At 34.3% G+C, this 18,226-nt stretch overlaps 2 protein-coding genes and 1 long non-coding RNA gene across 4 annotated transcripts; 2 read left to right on the top strand and 1 right to left on the bottom strand.

Annotated features, from left to right (window-relative positions):
• Positions 1-447: 447 nt before the first annotated feature.
• On the bottom strand, positions 448-1,660 carry LOC133793520 (uncharacterized). The gene is made up of 3 exons (XR_009874863.1): positions 1,277-1,660; positions 1,101-1,156; positions 448-800 (listed from the first exon to the last, which is right to left on the bottom strand). It is a non-coding gene; the product is annotated as an uncharacterized LOC133793520 (long non-coding RNA).
• A 4,423-nt stretch (positions 1,661-6,083) lies between these two features.
• Positions 6,084-8,742, top strand: LOC133795086 (photosystem II CP47 reaction center protein-like). The gene is made up of 2 exons (XM_062232537.1): positions 6,084-6,210; positions 8,000-8,742. Exons 1-2 carry the CDS (start codon positions 6,084-6,086, stop codon positions 8,740-8,742), a joined length of 870 nt encoding a protein of 289 aa, XP_062088521.1.
• Positions 8,743-12,826: 4,084 nt separating this feature from the next.
• On the top strand, positions 12,827-14,475 carry LOC133794852 (uncharacterized). Of its 2 annotated transcripts, none has more exons than XM_062232279.1 (3): positions 12,827-13,012; positions 13,169-13,390; positions 13,530-14,475. In XM_062232279.1, the coding sequence occupies exon 3, from the start codon at positions 13,534-13,536 to the stop codon at positions 14,272-14,274; it is 741 nt and encodes a 246-aa protein (XP_062088263.1). In that variant the 5' UTR covers positions 12,827-13,012; positions 13,169-13,390; positions 13,530-13,533; the 3' UTR covers positions 14,275-14,475. The 2 variants fall into 2 exon arrangements, with proteins under 2 accessions (XP_062088263.1, XP_062088264.1); XM_062232280.1 differs by having other exon boundaries at positions 12,827-13,050.
• The last annotated feature ends 3,751 nt before the right edge of the window (positions 14,476-18,226 follow it).

Genomic DNA, 18,226 nt, shown 5'->3' with positions numbered 1-18,226 from the left:
ATTAAGCAACATCGTTCACTGTTATCTGTAAAGTAACCAGGTACATATGTAACCAGGTACACATGAAACCAGGTACCAAAAAATAATAAAACAGCTTAACAACAAAAAAAAAACACAGCAATAACAATAAAACAAACACAAAACAGAATTTAAGATTATGCAAATTAACTACAAATCTACAAGAACCCAGATACACAACCATAAAAAAAATTAAAAAAATAGAATCCACATGTAACCAGGTACACATGTAACCAGGTAAAAAAAAAAACAGTTTAACAACAAAAGAAAACACAACAATAACTATAAAACAAACACAAAACAGAATTGAACATTATACAAATTAACTACAAAACTACAAGAAACCAAATACACAACCATAAAAAAATAAAACAAACAGAATCCACCCAATGTGAAACACAACAACAGAAACATAAACAGATGAACAATTTTATATTAAAATAATTAAAAAAATAAACACATACCACAACATGTTTAGTCTCATGAGAATCATCTCCAGCATCCTTACTACCAGATGCACACGAATCCTTCGCCTGTTTAACAGTGGAAGGCGATTTACTTGTCTTCCTTGCAACAGAGGAAGGGGATTTACTCTTCTTCCTTGCAACAGACTTCAAATGTGTAATGTTACTCCTTCGAGGAAGAATCTCGCAAATATCATCCCCTACATTCTTCGATTCATCCTCTACTATACCAGAAATTTTCTTCTCCGAACCAGAAACACCACCGCATTCACCACAGTGATCCATCACACAAATTCGAGCAAGAGAAATATCAATGCACTGCATAAAAAAAAAAAAAAACAACACAAATGAAAAAAGAAAAACAGATATACACATATATAGAGCACAAATTACAAATAACTACCCATAAACTTCCCAAATAATAAACTGATCAAAAACTGACAAAAACCCCACTAAAAAACTAACGATAAAATCGTGCACCAAATATAAAAACCGTCATTAACACAGATTAAAAAACAACCACCCACGACAGAAAAATATATAATACAAAGCAAAATTAACAATCAATTTACATTAAAAATAAATAAAATAAAATAAACCCTGAAACCGGGTACTCACCGATACGAAAACACCACAAAGAGGCACAAATCCACAACGAGAAACTTATAAAAATCCTAAGAAAAAGAAAAAAAAGAAGAAATCAACACAAAAAACCAAATGCTGAAAGAAAGAAAAAATTTGAACCAAACGATATATAAAAAACGTGATACTGAAGCAAACGGAAAAAGACATACCTGAAACCAGGTACTCACCGAGACGAAACACACGCACAGAGGGCAGAAAATCGACAACAAAGAACTCAAATAAACCCTAACACAAGAACGAAAACTAAGAACACAAATCACCACTGAAGAAAACGTGATACTTAATAAAATATACTAATAAAATTCAGAAAACGTGAAGAAGATAAAAACGTGATAGAGGCTGGGTACTCAAGTACCTGCATGCATACTGGGAATTGATTTCTTTACAAAAAAAAATTCAAAAATAAAATAAAATAAAATAATAAAAAAAACACATAAAATGACTAAAAAGCCCTCACAAAAATACACATAAATGCATAATAAACCACTACTGAATTAAAATTTTCTTACAAAAATGTTTACCAAAATAATAAAAATAATAATAAAAATAAAAAGAAAAAAATTTACTCATAAAAATACCCCTATAGAAAAAAAAAATGTATACAAAAAAATATGGGATATAAAAGCAATATTTTGATAAATATGGGAAAACAAAACCCATAAAAAAGGAAAACAACAAAAAAAACCATAAAAAATGCACACAAAATAAAAAGCCATATATATCAAATTTTAGAGAATTTTCCCATATTTCATGTAAATTCCTCTTTCTGGGAGGCTAGATTTGATCTTGCATATGGGCCTTCCCACGCCATCTATGGAAAGTAGGTTGTGATGGTGATTGGTGAGTGAAGCATGGGCCTTACAGATTATTTAATGGTTGGATTTGGTTGTGATGTTTTCTTTTTTCTTTCTTTCAAACAAGTCCAACCATTCAAATAGGAAAACTTTTAATTGTTTAGATTTTTAGAAAGTTCAATAAAACTATTATTAATTAGTCAGAACAAGTAAAAAAAAAAAAAGCACATTATTAAATATTATGAAGAAGTAATTAATTAGAGAGTTGCGACGAAAATAATAATAATAATAATAATTAGAGAGGAAGTTACAAAAAATAAAATAAAAAATACAACATCAACTTTTCTTTTCAGTGTTACTATTTGTTTGGAAAAATTGACTGTTTATTTTTTTAAACATAACCTATTTTTTTTAGTAATCTTTACAATTAAATAATTACAAAAATTACCTACAAATTTTATTTACAAAAATACCTTACCACCGTATGAGCTCTTTTATATAAGTATATATGCATGATCTTTATTGCACAAAATAATATACAATAGAAAACATAAATACATGCATAAAAGTAATTTTCATACAGAGATTCGTAAATACAATAATAAAATAAGCATGTAAATGGGGCAGGTCTGCCCCGCCCCGCTTCCTCCCCGCCCCGCAAATACTTTGCCCCGCCCCGCCCCGCCCTGCCTCGATTAGTTTCTTAGAGCGGGGCGAGTTGCCCTACCCCGGCTTAATCGGGGCAGGTCTGGCCCGCCCCATTTAACTTTTTTTTATAAACATTAAATTATAATTTTAGAATTTTCCCTAAGCATAAATATTATTTTTTATTGTAATTTTTATATTTTACAATTCGTTCGTATCAACTACACCATCAAATATTAAATTTTGTTTTTTTATTTTAAAATTTACAAAATAAATACAAGAATAAGGATGAATTATATGAAACATATTTTTCAATATTTATAAATCTTTTTAGTCTATATAGAATTAAAGATATTCTAAACCACATATAAAATATCAATTTTATGTACTATGTATATAAGTAGCATGAGAGAATTGAGTTAGAGTATAGAAAAAAAAAGTTTTTGAGGTGGGGCAGGGCCATGCCTACAACAAAACCATTAGAGTACTTACGAGATGCGTAAATGAACAATGATTACACCCTTTGGATTCCCTAACCTTTTCTCATTGTTGAATTATGCGAGGTATTGCAAGGAATCCAAACTGCTTTGAAACAAGACCACAGTCTTCTAAGACCTTCTCTAAAACAACCTAGTGTTTGTGTGGGCAAGTCTCAACACATAAGAAGAGATTTCCTAGAGAGAAAAACTAAGAGAGAGTGGGCTGCTGGATATAGAATATTAGTAGTGAATTTTTACCTTGTCAAATTCAGCTTTTTTAATGCATTTTATAACTAGTATATATATGTAATTATCTATGACATAAATAAGTTTTAGTTACCCATTTTATTTTAATTAATTAAATACTTGTCAAAATCAATCAATTATACTTTCGACATTTATTTAATTCATTTTATTAATATTAATACCAATTTATCAATATTAACAAAATTATCCAAATTGACTATAATACTATCTTTTTGAGACTTTGCAATAAAATCCTCAAAGTTTCTTCTATTTCTTTTCTCACAAAATATCAATAAATAGTTTAACATTATTTATTTTCATTGACCTAGTCAATGTGATATTTTTATAATTAATTATTCAAGACTACTATGTTCATTTTGATAAGAGATGACATGGGGACTTTGGATCCATGAACTCATGCTCCAATAAGTTGTCGTGAGTTTATTTATAACAAATAATCTTACTACCTTATTAATTCATCGTGACTCCACTATAGACTCAGAACTGTACTCTTGAATTCATAGAACGTTTTACACCAAATGTAAATACGTTAACCATTGTTATAACCATAACCATCATTCAATCCTCTATAGATGATCTACTAATGAGACAAGTGCAAAGTACCGCTTTACCCCTCATTGGTATTTTATCCTTAACTCACACTAAGTTCATTGTAAATGATATTTCCGTAAATTTAATTACAGAAATGAGTACTCTATCATTTAACACTTGAACCAAGCTATAAGGAAATCATCGTTTCACTTATTAATCAAAAGCTGTAGAATTCATATCTATGATAAATACTCCCACTCAATTATACTACAAAATCTCCAATATGTAAGTACGAGCTAGTCCGTAGGGTACACTACAACAAATAGGGTCATTTGCGGCGTAACTAGTCCGCCGCTATTGCAGAGGTTATTAGCGGCAGACTAGGGGTTCCGCTGCTAGTAATGCATCGATTATTTAAAAAATATTATAATATCTATTAGCGGCGGCTTTGCTATTATTAGCGGCGAATAGTCCGCCACTAATAGACAAAAGAAAATGCCTATGAAAGTGATAAGGTTTTTTTAAGATTTATTAGCGGCGGTTAATCTCTTTTTATTAGCGGCGGCCTACTCGCCACTAATAGTATTAGCGGCGGGTAATCTCTTTTATTAGCGGCGGCCTATCTGCCGCTAATAGTACTATTAGCGGTGGATGATATTAATAGCGGCGGGTCGCCCTGCTGCTAATACTTTTACGGTTTATTCACCCCCATCGTCTTCTTCTCCCAAATCAGTGAAACAAATTTTCTTTCGCCTGAACTTATCTCTCGGTTATCTCCTCCCTTTGCCTGAAGCTTATCTCTCAGTTCTCTCTTTCTATCTGCTAAGAATGTATATCTCTCTTTCTATTTTGTTAATCGGGATTGGATTTTTGGTTGGCTAAATGTAATTATCCTATTAACTTATATATATATATAATATTCAACTTTAGTGTAAATGAATGAGACAGAGGAGTTTTATAAGCATGTATAACTATTTATTTTGCAATGCAATTTTATTGTTCTTTAGTAAATGACAGTGATATTTCTATCTCTCGGTTTTCTCTTTCTTATTTTTTTGTTTATTAATTTTGGGTTTTCTCTATCTATGTAGCTTGCTTGTAATGCATATAGCATTTTGGGACTGGACTATTTCCTATCATTTCCATTATTAACCACAGGTAACTATATCAGTTAAAAAATTTAGTTGATTGATATGTTTTAGGTACCATCCTCCTTATTTCAATTTGTTAAATGTTTTTGCTGCTTAGCTGCATGCCAAATTCTATTTTGGTCTTTGAGGGAAGATTAGCTATCATACATGTTGTGCAACATATACCCAAAGATTCTGAGGTAACATATGTTTTCTTGGATATTAACAATTTTTTATATTAAGGACAACTGTGTATCCACATATATCTTCTTGTAGAATTTCCAAACATGTATTTATGATGGTAAAGTTGTTGAGTCTTAATACATTTGACCTGTAGAGAGCTGAGACAGATGCAATTCTGATAAAAACTTGTAACAAATGTCATTTATTCCCTCTTTTTGGGTTTACTTTTTGATATTAAATTAAAAACTTGTAACAAATGTATTTTTCACTTGTAAATATGGTAGACACAGAGAGCATAGAGGATTTGATGGTTTTTGAGCGAAAGATTTTTGGCTTGTTTCGCTAAAAACCAAGCAAATAGAAAACAAATTAAGTATGTAACAACGCAAGGCACAAAATCGATGGCAGCTAAGCGTCACGAATATGTAAGTGAAGATGTTAATTTAATTTTATAAAATAACATATTCTAAAACATTTTTTTTTACATTTGTATAGGAGAACCCAGATGCGTATGTTGTTGATACTTGGAGGGATGCTCATATGAAAAAATCGACAAAATCTTTTGTCAATGAGGCAACTCAACAAGATTATGTAAGTATATAGTATTTTTTTCTTGTTTCTAATGTTTCTAATTTTTGTTTATAAAGTTTTCTTTATATAGGAAAAAATGGCGGCGGAGTTTTAGAGGTCACATCTTGATAGGCAGACTCAACAGCAAGTGAGGGATCTCTTAATGTATCTGGCGTTGATTTATCCCCGGTCGATCAATAAGAGGTACTAAGTAAAGTACTCAGAGAGAGATCTGACTACCAAAGAGGAGTGGGTTATAGGGTGAAAGGGAAGGCAAGAAAGACAACTTCCAGCTCTACAGATCAAAGTCAATCCCATGCACATACTGCTCCTATGCCTAATGAAGATATGACTACTATGGCTATGATGATGAAGGCAATGCGTGAGACGATTCAGATGGTGGTACCTCAGCAACCCAGTAATCTTTATGGCCCACGGTTTGACAGTTTTCTGCAGAGGTATTTGCCATCGCAATTTGAAGGTGGTACGTCTTCTCAAAGTAACATCGCCCATCCTGACCTTCATACACTGCCACAGCAGCAGTACCAGCCTCCTCCACCATAACTGACACATGTGTCGTCGCAACAACCTCCTCAGTTTCTAAACCAATATATGTTTGGATGCTCTTCCCAGTCTCCTCCACTATATTTTAACATTACCGATTTTCAAGGAGGATCGATGCAGCATCCGCTACTTAATGTTAGGTATGGGGAAGTTGGAGGTTCGTCGCAGCAGCCATATGTTAGATATGGTGAGTTTGGGGGCGAGTCGCAGCCACAACCTCGGGATCAGTTTGGAGACCTCACGCTTGGACGATCTTCACAGCAGCCTTATATTCCTTCACTGCCACAGCCACAGCCATCGCCCTCACCGCCACAGCCACAGCCACAACAAAATGTTGAAGATGAGGATAATTGCAATATTAACCTTAATGATTTTATTTAGTTATTAGTTTATGTATTTTGATTAAATTAATACTGTATTTATTTTAAATGACAATAGTGATATTGACTAGTTTGATAAATATTAAAACTATTCACATTAATTTTAATGTTAGTTATGTTTAAATTAATTAATTGGTTCTTTTCTTAAACTTTATTATGAATTATTTTTAAAAATATTTAATTTTAACAAATATTAATTTAGTAAAAATTAATTTTTAAAATATATAATAAAAAATTTATTAGCGGCGGACCTCGCGGGTAATAAAGTCGACTTTGACATTGGTATTAGCGGCGGGATCCACCGCTATTGTCCGCCGGTAATAATAAATTATTAGTGGCGGTTGTGTCAGTCCGTCGCTAATAACCTTATTTCTTGTTGTGGTAAGTTGGTAACGAACAAACAAAATACTTGAATAATACAATTAGCAGAATATTAATCACTCAGAATTAAGATTGAATTAACCTATGGTGATATGATTAGATTAGATAATAACGATACTTTCTTATCTTGTCAATAATCAATATCAGTCCAGTCCAAGGTAACAAAATACATTCGATCTTATCTACTTGATCAATTTCCTTGATGTACATCACACCAGATGTGTAAGTAGATCTTATCGTAGATTACCCAATCAGTAAAAATCCAATGTACTGATTTAATCTTAGAACAAAATGCTTTTAAACATGTAATTACAATTATAATCCACTGTGGTCGAGTCACTATAATTGTAAATATACATATGTTTGAGATTTTATAAACGTTTGTATTAATAATAATTAATCACGTAATAAAACATGTAAACAACGCAATTTGATTGAACAAAATGATTTATTCTACTTTATTGATAATGAATTAATTACATAAGAAATGTGGTTTTATAAGGGCATAAAACCCAACAACCACATCATCAAAAAATACATGAATTCAAAAATAATATACTTGAATTAGAAACATTCCTAAAATCTCGAATTTCTGATTTTTCTGAGTTTTTAAAAGTAACATTTTGGTTACTTTTATGGTGATAAGTTACCAATTGGCTACTTTTTCATAAAAAGTTTAATTTTAGAGCATATTATTTCATATACATTTGAGTTACCTCTAAATTTTATTTTTTGAATTTTTTTATCTTAAAATGATGATTAGTCTTTTTTTTTAGGTTATATTATAGTGTCTTATTATTCAAATATTTTTACGTTACCTTCAAACTTGTTTTATGAACTAATGAGGCACAATAGAGTATAACAAATTACTATATTGCTTATCATAAAACAAGTTACTTTTAGTATACTATATAGTAATTTTTTATAATGAAAAATTTTAATTCACAGGGGGAACTATAACGAACCCGGGTATTTGGAGTTACGAAGGTGTGGCTGGTGCACATATTGTGTTTTCTGGCTTGTGCTTTTTAGCAGCTATCTGGCATTGGGTGTATTGGGATCTAGAAATATTTTCTGATGAACGTACAGGAAAACCCTCTTTGGATTTGCCCAAGATCTTTAGAATTCATTTATTTCTCTCAGGGGTGGCTTGCTTTGGTTTTGGCGCATTTCATGTAACAGGATTGTATGGTCCTGGAATATGGGTATCCGATCCTTATGGACTAATAGGAAGGGTACAAGCTGTAAATCCAACATGGGGCGTGGAAGGTTTTGATCCTTTTGTTCCGGGAGGAATAGCTTCTCATCATATTGCAGCGGGAACCTTGGGCATATTGGAGGGTCTATTCCATCTTAGTGTCCGTCCGCCCCAACGTCTATACAAAGGATTACGTATGGGAAATATTGAAACCGTCATTTCCAGTAGTATCGCTGCGGTCTTTTTTGCAGCTTTTGTAGTTGCTGGAGCTATGTGGTATGGTTCGAAAACTACCCCGATTGAATTATTTGGGCCCACTCGTTATCAATGGGATCAAGGATACTTTCAACAAGAATTATATCGAAGAGTTAGTGTTGGGCTAGCCGAAAATCAAAGTTTATCTGAAGCTTGGTCTAAAATTCCAGAAAAATTAGCCTTTTATGATTACATCGGCAATAATCCGGCAAAAGGGGGTGTAATCTACTCGCTATAAGACAATTTTTGTGGATGTTTCAAAGAATTATTCTAGAATAGAATTCGAATGAATCTAAGATACGAATAGTTGGTTTAAGTTATAGGGGAAAGACATGTATATGTGATATTAAATATTAACTAGGTATATATAAACTAAAAATATATCTAATTTGTACTACTAGTGTTGTCTAGGAATTCCGACGAAAGTCTTTCTCTTTCGTCTGTAATTTTGAGTTAAATATTGAATGAAGTTAAATCACGAATTAAAGAACAAAGAATTCAAAGAATGATTCCGAAGAAAAGAAAAAAAGAAAGAAATGGAAGAACAAAAGTGGTACGGATTCACAAAATTACGTGGATAGGAACTAAAAAAAAAGAGATATCGAAGTAGTTCTGATAATTCACGAATATTATTATTTTATTTAATTTCAATTCCGGGTTCTTAGTTACTTTAAACTGAATACATTTTAGTCACAAATGTAATTTATATATAAATAATAATATTGTTTTTATTAATCTAACAAAAAAGAAAATTAGAATTTACTTTCGAATTATAATAAAAATTTCACATTTTGGTTTTTTATTATGAATTTTTGGTCAATCAAGTTAACAAGCAACTAAATAGTTAATTTTATATGCAACACAAAAAAAATTGTTTAAGATAACGTTTGGTTTCCTTATAAGTTTATTCAGAAACCTATCAAAATTGCTTTATAAAATAGGCTAATTTAGAATACTATTTTGTAACTTTTAAATGTGAAATGACAAAATATTTTTTAGTAACCCATCAAGTTGGTTGGTATATTAAATTTTGTTTAAGTTTAAAGTTTGGTCACTTTTTGGTTAATCAAATATAAAAGAAACTAAAAAATTACTTTTAATTCTGGTCATCTTTTCCAGAAATGGCGAGAAAACATATGCTTCCCATATATCAAACTAATCACCTTCAAGAGTAGGTCGCGATCGTACCATTATTGAGCTCAAACAACCAGCGATGTGGCCGGTAAAAGCTTCTAAATTCGCGGAATACCCACAAATTCGTTGGAAAAACACCAACGATATAGCCGGAGTGAATGGTTGGGTTATGTTCCCCTTGAAGAGCTCGTTCCAATAGTAACATACTCGAGACTCAGTGTGGTCGGAGTTGGCCAGAAAATGCTGACAAAGTTGCATCAGTGCTTGTGGTCTTCTTCGACGTAGAATGGTAGTGAGCTTTGGACCATGAGATCATCGGCAAATTTTCTTCCCTCATGTCCATCGCATGTAGCAGTATGGTGGCCGGAATATGATAACTTACTCTAATAGTTTGAAGATAGAGAGATAGTTTTAAAAGTTTCTAAAATATGGTATGGAATTTTTTTTGATAATTAAGTCATATACGTTATTTTTTAAATTAAAATTAAAAACATATGACAATGTAATTTTCTAAAAAATTCAAACATGAGTATGTTTGGAATGCCACTGTAATTGGAATTAGGTTTAATTAGAATAATTCATCACTAAATTGAGTAATTACTCTCAATGACACTTAATTCTAATTACATGGTGGTTTTCCAATTACAATGTGTATTTGAATTTCTAGTGGTAATTACTCTATAGTCACTTAGTTGGATTGTATGCATGCATGAGTAGAGTTATTACTGGTAGGCATGCATATAAGATTCTGGAATATGTTATTAAGTGCTTACATAACCATGTCTATGTTTTCTTGCTGAGCCTCGATTCATGGGTGCTATGTGGTGCAGGTAAGGGAAATGAGAAGTTGGATCAGCAATGAGTTAGAGAGCTTCGGTGGCAGCGTGTACATATGCAGCCTGTTCGACCGCCATAGTCGGGGATTCAAGGAGGAACTAGGGTTAAACCCTAATTTTGTCGCTTAGGCCGACATGTTTTGTATCAATCTTTTGAGTTGTAAATAACTTTTCAAATGTGTATTTTCGAGATCCCATGTACGAACTTAAATTTTTTAATGAAAGTAAAGATTCCTTTGACCAAATTTTGTAATCCTAATCCGTTAATTACTTCTAGTTACACGTTTATGTTCAAATAACTTCATTAGCAAGTCCAATATTATTTAAAATACACAGTGTAACGGTCTTGACTATTCAGGGTGTTACATTTACATATGTGAGTAATTAACTATATTTTAAAATATAAGGTGTGTTTGGATGTAAATAGTATAATTATTTATGAATTTATATTGTCATGTTTGACAAAATAGTTAATAATTACACAAAAAATAATTCTCATGAGAGCTATAAAAATTGGAGTGTAATTGAGACCTCTCAATTACTTATAATTACATAGTTATTGGGTAATTATATAATCACACAAACACGCCAAATTGAATAATTACTCCCAATTACATAGTGACTTTCCAAGTGTATTCTAATTTACCACTAGACATCCAAACACACATTGTACTGTAATTACACAACCTATTAATTACACCTTTATTTCCAAACAAGTCCTTACAAAAATTAAATTATCAATATTTTAAAAAGCAAATCATAAAAAAAAAACCAAATTTTTTTAATTATGGAGTAATAAATATTATAATTTTGCTATAGCTATTAAATTCCCTATTGTGGCTCATACTCTCTTTCTTCTCATTTCATCCAAGTAAGTTGCATCGTAAATGTAAGTAGTTTCCTCATTCTTCGCCGTCAATTACGTGTTTAATTGTGTCCATCAACAACACTTTTTTTTTCTCTTTATATTCAATCCCTTGCAAATATTTTTCTTAGGATGAGCTAATTTTTCATTTCGAGTCAATTTTTTTTCCTGGAGAATTATAGATTCCTGAATTATCTTCGGCTCAAAATGGTCAAATATTTGCAAATCTTTTATTGAGTACGTTCAACAGTTGTTGATCTAGTCTTACCGAAGCCAATCGACATCCTTTTGCTCACTTATTTTATTTATAGCCTAATCATTTAAGTACAACTAAATTAGTAGATCATTCGATCAACAACTTTTTTTGTGGGTCTTATTCGCATTTGTTTTGATTTTTTAAAATAAGACGTGATATTGCTGCGGATGTACACAAGATGGTTATCCGTAAAATTAGTCAAACATCCATTTTTTTAATTTAAATTTGATAAGATATATGTTTTATTCTTTCGGATCAATATTACGTAAACAAATAACAACTAATAAACAAAATTATAAATTGTAAATATAAACAACAATTTGATATTAATAATGAACTCCACGTCGACGAGGTTGTTATCACGTAATACAAAATATGGTATCGTTCCAAGTCTCAACTCGAAAAATATACATTAATTATTGGAAAAATTGTTTAATACGTGCGTGAGAAATTTTGGTTGGGGAGGATGGGTGATGCTCTGTATCAGGGTAGTGTCCACATATTAAAAAATGTTGGCTTACGTACTGGACTCTATTTGACCCACACACGTTAATCATTCAATAATAAAATATAAAATAACATACTTAACATGGCATTATAAAGTATTATTAATGAAACAGAATATTGACCATTCAATCAAATACGTTAACTCGAAGCAAATAGCATTATTGATGTTAAGGTTTTGTGATTATGGTGTGATGACAGAATATTTGTATGCATAATTGCATGCAACCTTTTCAAAAAATTAGACCCAAAAAAACAATCAATATAACTATATATAGAATATGTTAATCAAACATGAGGCCCACCCAATGCAAAAATCACATTGTTACACAGAGTATGATCAATCATTTAGTCTTCTGAAAAAAAGATTCTTTTGTATTCATGCAATTGTCGTTCAAATGAAATCTTTTCCCTTTATAGCGCAATCAGTGCTCTAAATATGTTTTCAGATCGGCAAGAATTTGGTTAGGTTATAAGAAGAAAGAAATAAAAAAGAACAAGCTTTAATTCTTTTTACTTGATTGTTAAATGTTAGTACTTTTTTTGTAATAATTTCGAGTTGAAAATGAAAACTTAACAATAATTTTTATGTTAATTTAGTGTAAAGTGAGGATAAAGACGGTAACTGAGTGAAGAGGAGGGAGTCCTGTCCTTTCCTGACCAGTGAGCAGTATATATTGGATTGAAAGTGCCACTTGGCAACACCTCGGTTGACGCGCCGGCTTCAATGGCTTTGACTTCGCTTATATTGGCCGGCCACCCTCAACTCACCTAATGTCTAATAACCTACTTTAAATTAATACTCTGATTCTCATTTCCTTACATTAAAAAAAGTGAGTGATATATTATAAATATATTTTTTTACAAATATTTGTCACAAACGGATCCCAAGTTCGAGAAGAATGAAAAAAAGGTGGGAAATCAAAACCAGTTAGGGGGGAACACACACCCGTAAGCTGTAAAGCAGCCATATTTTCCTCTTCGATTTTTGTTTTCTTACTTCTCCTTCGTCTTCTTCTTCTTCTATTTTGTCTCATCTTTTATTGCTTTAATTATCTTTCTTTCTCAGATTTTGAAGAGCTCTTTTTTTCAGTGACGGAGTTGGCTTCATATGAACTACTCTTTCTCTCTCTAGAATAGTATTTAATATTTATCCTACCAACTATGCAATTTCACTCTTATTTTGTCCTCTGGTGAATTAATCTAGAGGTGGGTGTTTCCTCATTCATGGAAAAGAAACTTCACGAGATTTCCATGGACATTGCAATACCCTTTACTCCGATCCAAACTTGTAAGTCTTGTATATATCTGTATACATAAATATAGTTTTGTTTGTTGTCTCTAAATCTCTGCTTTTCTGTATTTCATAACATTATCTTATTTATTTATATATTTTCATTTTCTTGATTTTGTGGCTTCTGGGTCTGTAGGAAAATGAGTCAACTCGGTATGATATTACAGGAATCGCTGAGTCGAGAGAGGGAAGCGAGAACGATTCTGTGTTTTCTGAGAGAACAAATGGACGTAGTGGATGGAGGTAGAGGTAGGAGGAGGAGTCTGAAAGAACGGTTTGGATTGAAAGGAATGGGTTGCTGTGGGGCCACGTGGGGTTTCAGGCCAACAGTGATAAGCGTTAGAGATAACAATGACGAAGAAAACGAAAACGACATCGAAGAAGGAGAAAATCAAGAACGACAAGCTCTGGAAACCATAATAAACAACGGGACTCGGCAGAATCAGCCGGAGAACAACACGGATCCGGATTGCTCCGATCCGGATCCGGGTCATTCGGCGCCGAGCATGAACCTTGCAGCGGCTCTGGCCGCCGAAAGACAATTCCGGCAAACAAACGAAGCCCCCGCGAGGGATGGAGCTGGGAACGAGGCGGCGACAAGAACGGCGGGGAGTACGGGTCCGGGAACGCCTATGAGGGTATCGCTGATGAGATTACTGGAGGAAACGGATGGTCGTGATGCGACGGAGATGAATGTAGGAGGCGGAGGAGGAGTGGGGAATGATTCGGTGTGCTGCGTGTGCATGGGAAGGAAGAAAGGCGCGGCTTTCATCCCATGTGGGCATACCTTTTGCAGGGTGTGTTCAAGAGAGATGTGGTTGAATCGAGGTGCCTGTCCCCTCTGTAATCGTCCCATCCTCGAGATTCTCGACATATTCTAAGACCATCACCATCACCATCACCATCATCATCTCTTCGCTTGATCTGTGCTCGACTTTTGTGCTTTTGGGTCGAATTATAAGAATTTTCACGTAACAGAAAAAACCACATTCCATTTTTATTTTTGTAATGTAAAAAAATATCGTTTCTATGATTTTAGTGTACAATTGCTACATCAAATGAAAATTCTCATTATTGTTTTTTTTTCCCTTTTTTCAAGATAATACTTCTATTATTTACTTCAATTATTCAACAAATCCACATATGAATTATGATAAGAAATAATAATTACCATGAGAAGGAAATAAGAAGACACGCCTTTCCAAACGGCAAAACCCTTGATAATGATGCTTAGTTGGGTTGGGTCACTCACGAAAGGAAAGTAATTTATAATTAGTATTAATACTTTCAATAATGAACAATATAAATATATTATAAATTTCATAACAACGACTAAATTTGCATATCATGTGAATTTCAGAGCACACTTCGTGTTAAGAAATAATTGTATATAGTCAATTAATTCTGTAATTAGAAGTACTACACGTGTAAGTATGAGGTTGTATATTCGAGAACATTCTCTAAGTATTGTTTTACAATTTATTATAGGTTCTTATCCATCTTTTTGTAACAAACTCTATTGCGCGTCAAGCTCCTAGTGGTAGTAGCTAGTAAATTGCTTTTTTTCTTTCAGCATATATATATAGAGAGAGAGAGGAAATGCTCAGTATGGATTGAGCTGGCTTTACAAATTCCTGTTTCATTGCATTTTTTATTGTTTCTTTTCTTGGTATCAGAGCAAGATTGGCACACGCCATGGCTGATCAATCCCCAACTCAACAAACCTCTGCTAACTCAGAGACAGTACCCAGGGACACATCTTGCGATGTACCGTCGACTGCGACTATTCCGAATGCTGCGATTGTCAAGATGCCCACAGTAAGTTAACCTCCGATTGCAACTCCGTTTAGCAACACCCTGAGCCAACCATTCTCTCTGAAACTTGATCGCAGCAATTACCCTCTATGGAAGACGATGGTGACGACCATAGTCCGTGGTCATGGTCTTGATGTGTTCATCAATGGTGAGAAAAGTTCTCCTCAACCGTTTCTAGATGCAAGTAACTCACATTCTTCCCCTTCCTTTCCAATAGCTAATCCAGACTATTCACAATGGCTAATGAATGATCAACTACTAATGGGCTAGCTATATGGTTCCATGACCGACAGTATTGCTTCTGAGGTCATGGGTTGCAGAACTGCAGCCGATCTGTGGTCGGCTCTTGAGGTCTTGTATGGTGCCTATTCAAAGGCACACATAGATGAGCTGCGAACCAAGTTACAGACAGAGAAGAAAGACACAATGCCGATGACTAAGAATCTGAGGCAAAAACGAATGTGGGCTGATACCTTGGCACTTGCAGGGGAGCCATATCCAGAAGGTCATTTGGTGTCTAATGTTCTTACTGGCTTAGATGTGGCATTTTTGCTTTTGATTCTACAGGTAGAATCCAGACCACACACCTTATGGAAATAACTTCAGAGTCTACTTGTAACGCCCTACTTCCTTAGAACCGTTACTAAGTGATTTATAAATGTGCCATTAGCTCGCCAATCGAGGATTAAGATTAGAAAGTGTGTTCGGATAAAAAAAAGACTTATTTAATAAACGTTAAGTACATGGGTTGGTCTTTTATTAAAATTCATAAAGATATTACATTGGGATCCCAAAACAATGTTTTGAAAAGCAGTCACAACCCAAAATACAGTACAATCGACCTAGGTGACAAAATCAAACATTTACCACGTGTTCCTTAAAATACCCCAGTCGTGGTGGCCAAGCAGGCCAAACATGTACACACTGCTCCATGCTCTCCAACTCATGGTTGTAGGATCCAGCTTCTTTGTTCTTACCTGCACCACAGAGCACCCGTGAGCCAAGGTCCAACAAGAGAATTTCAATCAGAGCAACAAACAAATACTATGGCCTAGTAGCATGCTCAAAGACACAACATCTAGACCAGCTCAAAAGCACAATAGCATAACTGCCTATTAATACAACAGTGGATTATAACATTAGCACAATAACCAGACAATGTAGAAATACAACTGTATGTTCACGCAGTAGCTCAATACAAACACATCATATACTAAAGCAGCCAACAGGCTAAGCACATAGCGGCCATGCCGTCCCAAGCGCTTTACCAAGCCCTGGGTTCGTGGTCCACACCTTAAGGACATCCCAGGTATCCTTGAGGGTCTCGCCCTGGCAACTCGCACTCCACGTGCTAACGCTGCTCCCAGCCCCTTGCCGTACTCGGCTCTTGCCTCTCCCGACTTCTGCTGCTCCCGGCTCTTGCCTCTCCCGACTTCTGTCGCTTCCGATCCGTGCCGAACAGTCATATTCACATATATGACACAACAATAACAAACAATACATAGAATACAATACACCACATAGCTCTACAGGTACAAACAGTTCTCTTATCGGGTGTCCTGAGCTGACAATCCAAAGCGATCCTGAGCACGATCCTAATCTTGAGCCTGAGCAGTAAGACCTTGCCACAATGCATCAACAATAGCCATCCATCAACTTCTATTCTAGTAAATAACTTCGCGTTGCCATTCTAATCCTCGAAACCTTGAATTCTATCAATCTGGGTGATAAAATCCATCCCGAGCCTTAACAATTGGGTTCCCCAAGCCAAAAACCCACAAAACACCCATCATTTGAATTAGGGCCGCGGCTTGCCTAAAAACAGAGGAAAAACTGTAACGACCCAAATTCGCTAATAATGCTTAAGGGCCTTGATTAGTGTGCCTGGAGGGCATAATGAGAATTATGTGTGACTTTAATGAGTAAAATGCATGATTATGATTTAAAGCATGTTATATGACTATTTGAATATTCGAGATGCATGACTATGTGTATTAGAATGCGTGTAGGCCCTGATTAGGTTAGAAGGGCATAATCGTAATTTTGGCCATTATGGGCATAACTGTATTGATATATGTGATAATTGTTGAGACCACATTATTATGTGGATATATATGTGATCTGTGACTCGAGACGATCCTAGTGAGCAGATTAGCGGAAAAGCCATGGCGGGGATTTATACCCGGCTCGGGGTGAGCCTAGGGGTATAAACGGGAATTTAGTGAGTATATTGGAGTCTATTTTGACATTGAGAAATATTATTGGTGATTAATTAGGTATTGGAAAGTAAGCGGGAAAATATTAGAGACACTCGAGGAGTTAGCGGGAATTGGGGTAAAATGACTAAAATGGCCCTAAGTGGACTAAAGGGTTTAGAATTAATAGAGATGGCGTTTTGGTCAACTGGATTTTCAGAGATAAGTAAGTTAAGGATTTATACTTAGTGGGAATTTTAGAACAATATAGAAGTCTGAAGAAAGAAGGAAAAGAAAGGGAAGAAAGGGAGGAAAATAGAGCTGTTTCCTCTAGGGTTGGTTTGTGGTTCTCTCACCACTTTTCTTGGGTTTTCTTGGAGCAAGCTCAGAGGAGAGCTAGGTTAGGCTGAGCATCAAGGATCCTAAGCTAGGCTTGAAGAATTGGCAGGGGTTTAGCAAGAACACACCATCACTTGAGGTAAGACTTTGTAGCTTCTTCAGTTTCTGGTTTTAGTTTTTGACCTATGGTGCATAAGCTGGACTTGATGGGAATTTTAGGGAATTCAGGCCAAAGATTGAGGAAGAGCAAGATAAGGAGGTGTAGAGGTTTTCTTGAAATCGAATTCCCATTGAAGGTATGAAATTCTAAGCTTTTAACTCTGATGTTTTGGCTGGTTTCTGCTGAGTTTTGATGTCTAGGAGTAGCTATGGTGAATTTTGAGATTAGGGATGCATGTGCTTAAGTTTTGGGAATTTGGGGTGCTTGGGATGAGTGGAGTGTGTTAATAAGGTTGTTTTTGAGTTTGGTGAAGGTTTGGAGAGG

This window comes from Humulus lupulus, chromosome 8, assembly GCF_963169125.1.
Source record: "Humulus lupulus chromosome 8, drHumLupu1.1, whole genome shotgun sequence".
NCBI classification, from domain to species: Eukaryota; Viridiplantae; Streptophyta; class Magnoliopsida; order Rosales; family Cannabaceae; genus Humulus; species Humulus lupulus.
The sequence above is the reverse complement of the archived record's forward strand: the minus strand, read 5'-3'. Positions and strand labels throughout refer to the sequence as shown.